The following is an 8,929-nucleotide window of genomic DNA, read 5'->3' on the forward strand; positions in this document are numbered from 1 at the left end:
GCACAAAAGCCGACATCGGAAGCCGAACAACGTCGAAAACAACGTCGGATGTCGGATGCCTCACACTTGAGCTTGAGGGGGCGTGTTGAGAGATCAAGCTCAACTTAGTTTAGTTAGTTAGTCAACACATGTAACTTAGTAGTTACCTAGATAGAATCTAGTTAGTGTGTTGACCATAAAGCCTTAAATAGGATTTTGTACTTGAGTGGGATACATTGTAGATCCACCACTCCATGCTCATTTAATATAGGACTTACACGTTGTACCTATATTCTCCTAGCACATGTGCACCCTTGCACATGAAACCTATATATACCTCATTGAAGGTATTTTTATATTTGATGATAGTTGATGATATTTACCTTTTAATATACTTTATAATCCCCCGTCTTGTTTTTGTGTTCATAAGTGTACTTCTCTCTCTCTTCCTCTCTCACACACATACACACACATATCACTTAATCTTCCGCTTAACTTAATCACATAATTAGGTACTAATACACTTAATTACTTACCTAATTCTTAACAATTTGACTACTGGTGAACTTGAACAACTTGACGTCAAAGTTGAACCCACAACTTGAACAACTTGACATCAAAGTTCGGCCTTCCTTCATGGAGATCTAAATGAAGACATCTATATGTCTCAACTAGTTGGCTTCACGGTGATGGGGGAGCAAGGTCACCTCTTCTACAAGTTGAAGAAGAGCCTATATGACCAAAAGAAAACGCCACAGATGTGGTATCAGAAGTTCGATACCTACATCCGACAACCTAGCTATAACCAGTCAAACATCGACCCATGCATGTACATTCGGCAATTGCCCGATGAGTCCCAGATCTACATGATCCTATATGTTACCGATATGCTCATTGTAGGGAGAGGGAGCAATCAAACCGAAATCGGAAGACTGAAGCGGAGCCTTCATGATAAGTTTTCAATGAAGGAACTCGGACAAGCCCAACATATCTTGGGCATGAGGATCGATCAGAATCAAATGACTAAGACTCTCTGGCTCTCCTAGTCCAATTGTATCTGAAAAGTTGCTTAGAAGGTTTAGCATGCAAAATGTTAAGCTGACACCAACTCCGCTCCCAATGTCAACACGACTAACATACAAGGACTCTCCTTTGACCGACAAGGAGAGAGAGCTCAATGGAAAGATACCCTACGCATCAGTTGTAGGAAGTATCATGTACGCAATGGTGGCGACCCAATCTGACCTTGCATATGTCGTAGGGGTTGTTAGCCAGTGTCGTGAAGATTTTCGGCAATGGTTTGAAAATCACATAAAACTATAAAAGGATGGAGGTCTTTAAGAGCTTTCGGATGCACTTTACTACATAAGAAACGGACATCTAAGTGTCAACTTATGTGGGTATGAAGTTTTGCAAAAGAAAAAAGAAAAATAAAACTGTGAAATATCCCACATAGATAATAAAGTTAAGGCCCTGGCTATATAAGCACATTGAGATCCCTTATTTTTTATTTGTGCTAAGAGCACTTTGGCCACTTTGTTTAGATGGATTTATGTGGGCTAAATTCCCAAAAACTGACTGGCATTAAAATGGAACCGGCCGTTAATGAAATCGGAATTGGCCAGAAATAAATTTGGAATCGACTGATAAACTGGAAACCAAACCTAAACTGGCCGGTTGGCGGCGAATCCGGCGACCGATGGTAACCGGCGGCATTCGGTGACCGGATATATATATATATACACACACAAGGAGTGCAAGTATGGATTTGAACCTTATACCTCCAAGCTGAGAGTCTATAGGCTTACTACTAAGCCAAAACATTTTCATGAAATAATATTTTTGTCATTATAGTTTTACATGTAAATTCTCATACATGAGACCTTAAATGAGTGACGTGGTTATCATGCACCACATGTAATACATGAGCACCAAATGGCAAACATGCATTTTTGCATGTCTTGTACCCTCAAATGCATGAGGGCATCTATAAAAGAGGGGAGGAAAAAGATGAAAGGACTAATGTAAAATTTTGGGATGATCAAATAAGAGACTTGTTATCCAATTGATGATATATCTTGATTCTTAAACCTAAAAGTTAAAAGTTCAATATTAATCTCTCTCTCCATTTCAATCTCCTTCAATCTAAAGTCAAGCATTTAATCTCAATTTCTCTCTCTCTCAATCTATCTTAAATACTTTCTTGCTAAAACTAGTGTAAACTTCGAATCCTTCCGGTCTAGAACCCCGGCGGTTCCGCCTCACGATCCGCGCCTAGTGACAGATCTTCACGACACCGGTGCATGTCAAACCCAAGACGGAAGCATTGGGAGGTAGTCAAGAACATCTTCAGGTATCTGCGAGGAACCGAAGATGTACAACTAACTTTGGGATCGGCCAATCCGATCGAAGTCGAAGGATATACAGACTTCGACTATGCCGGCAATCTAGACAATAAGAAGTCGACCTCAGGCTATATATTAACCTATTGCGGCAACACCATATCATGGAGGTTAAAATTGCAAGACTGTACGGCCCTATCGACCATAGAGGCAAAGTACATTGTCGCGTCGGAAGCAGCAAAGGAAGCAATATGGCTGCACCGACTTTCGGTTGACTTTTTGTCAAAGAGCAAAATCGACAATCCAACACCGACCCTCTATTGCAACTCACAAAGCGCAATACACCTCATATGGAATACAAACTATCATGCGAAGAGGAAACACATTGAGGTGTGGTACCATCACATTCGAGAGATTGTAACAGAGAAGAAGCTCAAAGTCCAGAAGATAAATACCGAGGTGAACATTGTCGATTGCTTGAAGAATCCACTCCCAGAACAATGCTTCGGAGCACGAAGGACAACCATGGGACTACGACAAGCGACTAAGCAGAAGAGAGCTGAACAAACAATTGCAGCAAGTAAGTCAAAGATCAGCCCGACTAAACGAGCCGAAAAGTCAAAGTCAAAGTAGACAAACAACCAAAAGACTAAAGACGCAACACTAAGCGAGGATGTTGATTAGAGAGGAGACAATCGACCTCCGAAGACAGATCGAGGATCTAACAAGGAGCACTAGTGCTAGCGCGAGCAGGAAACACACGATCGCCTAGAGGCCAAGAGTCGGGATCGGACACGAGCCGATCCGAACAAACGAGTCGAGTCGGACACAAGTTGATCCGAACCAATCGGTCCGACCACCTCAAACAAGCTAACCTGGACGACATACGATCTAGATGACTTTCCGAATTAAGCTAGATCCCGACTTTACCTCTACAGACTCGGCTGAATGCCAACTGCCTTGTATACATACAATTCTAACTATAGATTAAAATTGTAATCTAGGTTCATGGGGGAGACAACCCCAATTATTTGTATACATTGGAAGAGTAGCCCTTTTACGGGAGAGTTTGTTGATATAAAAGGCAGACTCCTTCCACTTTGGTGTGAACACATTCTCCAGTTAGGACTTGAGTATATAAGCCCAATGGAAAGGTTGTAAAGAGTGAGAGAGTTACAAAAGAGAAATACAAAGCTTCCATTAGAGCTTAACCTTGTCTATCTTGCTTCTTATCATCCCCAGCTTGAATATTCCTATTTAATCTGGCTATGTTATTTGTCGTACACTAATATACAGGTCCTCAGCAATCTTTCGCAATCCTTTCTTCATCACAAAATACATAGGCATTGGTGCATCATGATTATTTGGATTTGAGAAAGGCCATCAGGGATGTACAAAAATGCTTGTTTCAAAAGAATAACGCATCATGGCAGCTAACGTGTTGGATCTCAAACAAAAAGCACGTGCTTGATCAATATGATCCAAGACACCCTAGGGAAAGAATTCATACAAATATTTGTATTGGAATGACTACATATTGTACTCGTGGTCTTATGCATGCCGCCACTTAACTATGATGCATAAGTTGCCACTGGTTGATCACGCAAGAAAGGTATCCATAAATGCCTTCCATTTCCATTTCCATATGAATTATCATTTCTAAGATACTGAACTCATACTAGGAAGAAAATAGCTTCACACTAAGGTGGCATGAATGCTATTGTTTTGGTTGTAAGGAAAGGTGGCATCACAAACAAGCTACTTAAATTGGTCGATATGATGAATGTTTCTCGATCACTTGATGTAAGGCCACCAAACAACATCATGTTCAACCCTATTTGCAACATATGGTTTCCAAATAGAAAGTTATTATCACCACATAAACTTGCCAAAAGATGAGAGACTTAATGACACAATCGATACTAGCCTCTTCATCACCCAACCACCCATTCTAGCGTCATCTCACTCGTTCTCATATTGAGGTTCAAGGAGGGCCTATATAGTGCACAAAAGGGGGCGGTATATTTGTTTAAGATAGACCATTTGCATGTTCGACTATATCCAATTCGTGCATATGTAAAGATTTGACGTCCGTCACTAAAATGGCATTTTATAGCGAACTAGTAGTAGGCACACATATATCCGAACTGATGCCAACGACTAGTAGTATAAAGCAAGAAACCTAAAGAAAGTGTTGGGACTCAATGCCGACGTGTTCTTCAGTAGAACGGTAGAAAAAGCAACTTCCCACGCATGGCTTTAGGGTACATAGTACATACATGCATACATATGTACGTACGTACGTACGTACATACATACATACATACATAACACGTGTATGTGTGTTTTGTTTGTTCAGTTGGGGTCAACTTCCTTCCTTCCAATTTAATTTCTTTCTTACTCTCTATTCATTCGTCAGAGACTAGAGAGAGAGGGCTGACCGAAAAAGAGGGTTTTAAGCTTCTACTTTAGTTTACATATTTAGGGTTTTAAGCCCAGACTCCTCTTCCTCTTCCTCTTCCTCTTCTTACTGCTGCTGCTCTTCTCTTGGAGAGCCCAAGCGCAGCAGCAGCAGCAGCAGCAGCAGCAGCGACTGTACTGTACGGTACTGTACGGTACTGTACTCTATCTTATTCCTCTCTCCGTCGTCAGTCAGAGGGAGACAGACAGACGATGGCATCTACAAGAAACTCTCAGATGCTGGCGCACAGAGCCTTATCTCGGCTACTAGGCCCCAAGCAACCATCTTCTTCTTCTTCTTCTTCTTCCATCAGAAATCATACAGCACTAGATATCGCTACAAAGGCAGCATCGGCATCATCTACAACAACACCAACAACATTAACAAGAAGAAGAAGAACAGAAACTTCATCAGAGAAATGTGCTGTGTCCGCATCTCCAACCAATTCTCCTTCTTTGTTCTCTGCTTCAACCCTGCTGCTGCCTTCTCAAGCTTTGCTCAGAAGGAACATTCACTCATGGAACTCGCCTCATTCCTCGCTTTCCACTGCATTCGCATTTGAACATTCGGTAAACGAGAGTCAAGAGACGAAGAAGAACAGTAGTCCTTCTGCTGCAGTTGGCGGTGAAGGGGTGGAGATATCAAAGCTTCCTATATCTCCTTCACTCATCAGCGGTCTTGCAAAGCGAGGCATCACTAGCCTCTTCCCTATACAGGTTCAAGCTCCGTGACTTTTCCTCGGATTTTAGAGAGGAGAAAAAATCAATTTGCCCGGCTTCATTGTGAAGGAATCGGTGTTATCGGTTTTCTTTGCAATCAGCCTATTTTTCCAACCATTGACAAAAATCTAATACACCAAGAATCAGTAGAAGCCTCAGTGAATTTCTGAATACATTTGGAAGGCTTCTTTCTTTCTCATTTACAGCAAATTGAATCGTCAGTTCGAATCTTGTTTTTGGTGCTGATTTATTGCTTTCTTATTCAGAGAGCTGTATTGGAACCAGCATTGAAGGGACAAGATTTAATAGCTCGTGCTAAAACTGGCACAGGCAAGACACTGGCATTTGGGATTCCTATTCTTGATAGGATAATTAAGGAGAACGAAAAGCGGACCAGGTTTTGCATTTAATTGCGTGAATAGACTTTAAACATTAAAGTTTACTATTTAGGGCACCGCCTCTGTTAAAAATGAAATATTATTATCAATATGTTAAATGAATTGGCAGAGGCTATGGAAGAGCACCTTTGGCAGTTGTATTGGCACCTACTCGGGAGCTAGCCAAGCAAGTTGAGAATGAACTGAAAGAGTCAGCGCCCTCGATTGAAGTTGCATGTGTATATGGAGGAGTTTCCATTGATATACAAGTTCGCCAGATACAAAGGGGACTTGATGTGGTGGTAGGGACACCTGGTCGAGCTATTGATCTTCTCAACCGTGGTGCTTTAAATCTTGGAGAAGTTCAGTACTTTGTTTTGGATGAAGCTGATAGGATGTTGGCTGTGGGTTTCGAGGAGGATGTAGAGAAGATTCTACAACATCTTCCTACACAGAAACAAAATTTGCTATTTTCGGCTACTATGCCAGATTGGGTTAAGAAACTTGCTGGGAAATATTTGAAGAATCACATCGTGGTTGACTTGGTAAGGAATAGTTAATGCCTGCCTAATTTCTGTAATGTTTATCGTATTTATGATTCATTAAGCAGTTTTAGGAATCATGTCTTCACTTCTATTTCGAGGTAGGTAGGTAATAATGATGAGAAGCTAGCAGAGGGTATCAGGATGCTTTCTATCTCTACTACACAAGCAACAAGACGGCCAATGCTGAGTGATCTGATTACGGTAAACCCTAAACTACATTGTGTTTATGGATAATAACTTTCTTTCATTATCGAGTAATGAAATATATGACTCTCTTTGTCCCAGGTCTATGGTAAAGGGTGCAAATCCATTGTTTTCACTCAGACTAAAAGAGAGGCAGATGATGTTTCTTCGTTCCTAGGACAGAAATTGGGCTCTGAAGCCTTGCATGGTGACATTTCCCAGCATCAAAGAGAGAAGACTCTTAAATCATTTCGGGATGGACGTCTCAATGTTTTGGTAGCGACAGATGTTGCAGCCCGTGGTCTCGACATTTCCAATGTAGACCTTGTATGTCTTCTCTTGAACTTCTTGCAGTTTGACTCAATGATATATAATCAATTGTGCATACGCACTTTTAAATTTTATACCATATCTTTCTTACATAGGTTATCCATTATGAGCCTGCTAACGATTCGGAAACATTTGTTCATCGCACTGGACGGACTGGTAGAGCAGGCAAAAAGGGTACTGCTATTCTTATGGTGATGGAACAGCAAAGAAGAACCATTGATTCCCTTGAGCGAGAGCTTGGTTGTAAATTTGAAAATATAGAACCCCCCACCCTTGAAGATGTTGTAAGGTCTTCTGCACATCAGGCAGTTACCAAGATTGAGAGCATTTCAACTGATCTAAGAAATGTATTTCTTTCAACTGCCGAGAAGTTGATTGCTGAGCATGGGCCAGGAGCACTTGCTGCAGCTATTGCTCATGTGTGTGGCTGCACTGAGCTTCCTACATCACGATCCTTGATTTCCTATGAACAGGTAGTGTCCTTGTATTGTCTTCTAATAACCGTGAGAGGAGTGAAATGTGTCTGAGATCCATTTTCTTTTATATCACCAGGGGTTTATGACTCTAAAAATAACTCGACCTGGAGGACAGCCTATTACCGGGACAGAAGCAGTGACACAATTCATATCAAGAGTTTTTCCATCTGCAGTAAGCAGTATTGGCAAAATTCGTATGTTAAATGAAATTGGGGTCAGTTCTCCTCTATTCTCTTCTGACTTTTTAAATGGTACAGTAAGGAATGCTGCTATCATGAAAATGTTGTACAAGGAATTACATTTTTGACAAAATTGTTTCGATTTCCTTTTGACAGCTCCAAGGCGCAGTTTTTGATCTGCCTGAGAAGCTGGCGAAGGACTTGCTGTCAATGAGCATCACAACAGGAGAAGTACTCGAAGCACCACCAAAGGTTTTGAACATTTAACTGATTCTTGTGTGAAATAACACACATTGAACTTCAGGTGTACTGCTGAAGTGAGAAATAGTTCTCCTTCCAGTATAAAAAGCTCATCCCCTGGACCTGGTTTTTAGCTTTATTTGGAGTTAATGTCTTCTTCAACTTTAGGGCGTATTGTTCTAGTGACTGTTTGATGTCTCAATTCCTTGAATTACATTGTCTTTCCATTTCTTTTCCTATATTATATTTTTCTCATATAACTTGTAATTTAAACAGCTGCCAAGAATAGTAGAAGACACGTTTGGTGGTGGTGGATATGGTAGAAGCTTTTCACCTAGAGCTCCTGGTGGGCGCTTCAATTCTGGTGGATTTTCTGGAGGTAGTAGTTGGTCTAGCCCTAGCAGATTTCCTAGCTCTAATGGAGGAGATTGGTCCTCCAGACCTAGCTCTCCTGCTACCAACAATTGGTCTAACAGATCCAGTTCTGGTAGCAATGATTGGTCCTCGAACAGATCTAACAATGGCATGAATAGTTGGTCCAACAGGTTACTTTTTGCCCTTTTATTGCTGTTCATGTGGTTTTGTTTTTGTTTCTGGGATAAGCCGTTGCTGATGTCTTGTGATTCAGATCTTCGGATAGCAACAGCAGTTGGTCAAATAGGTCATCATCTAGCTACACAGGTTCTGTGTCCAGTAGTTTTGGATCTTTCAGCAGTTCTGGGACCAGGTATGTTTGGGTTGCTTCTCAAAGAAGAAAAATATACGATGCTATTTTTGTGATCCCTCTCTCATAATCACCCCCTCATAAAGATCCACTCACAGACATGTGTTATTTTCATACATTTCAAACTGACATGTATATATCATAATGACCCATCATTCTCAGAATGGTAAGAAAATTTGGAATTGAAACAATGCATAAGCTGATCTTGAGTTTATGTTATACTGCTGCCTCTTTGTGTCTTGCAAATTTTAACCCATTGGGAATCTTGAATTAAAGAAAATCAAGTAAATAAAGTGAACGTTGCTATTTATATTTCTGTGCTTCACATCTCAAGACACCAGTCTTTTGCAACTAAGGGAACAAGATCTATGGGT

The 8,929-nt window shown here is 40.9% G+C and overlaps 1 protein-coding gene across 1 annotated transcript; it reads left to right on the forward strand.

Annotated features, from left to right (window-relative positions):
* The first annotated feature begins 4,979 nt into the window (after positions 1–4,979).
* LOC147847737 (DEAD-box ATP-dependent RNA helicase 3A, chloroplastic-like) lies at positions 4,980–8,640 on the forward strand. The gene is made up of 10 exons (XM_087338876.1): positions 4,980–5,498; positions 5,768–5,898; positions 6,009–6,423; positions 6,526–6,624; positions 6,709–6,933; positions 7,032–7,409; positions 7,489–7,626; positions 7,748–7,843; positions 8,108–8,376; positions 8,460–8,640. Exons 1-10 carry the CDS (start codon positions 4,995–4,997, stop codon positions 8,623–8,625), a joined length of 2,421 nt encoding a protein of 806 aa, XP_087195002.1. The 5' UTR covers positions 4,980–4,994; the 3' UTR covers positions 8,626–8,640.
* Positions 8,641–8,929: the final 289 nt, after the last annotated feature.

Source organism: Azolla caroliniana, unplaced genomic scaffold (assembly GCF_043228905.1).
Source record: "Azolla caroliniana isolate FFs.n. ecotype wild unplaced genomic scaffold, voAzoCaro1.0.p SCAF_713, whole genome shotgun sequence".
Lineage (NCBI taxonomy): Eukaryota > Viridiplantae > Streptophyta > Polypodiopsida > Salviniales > Salviniaceae > Azolla > Azolla caroliniana.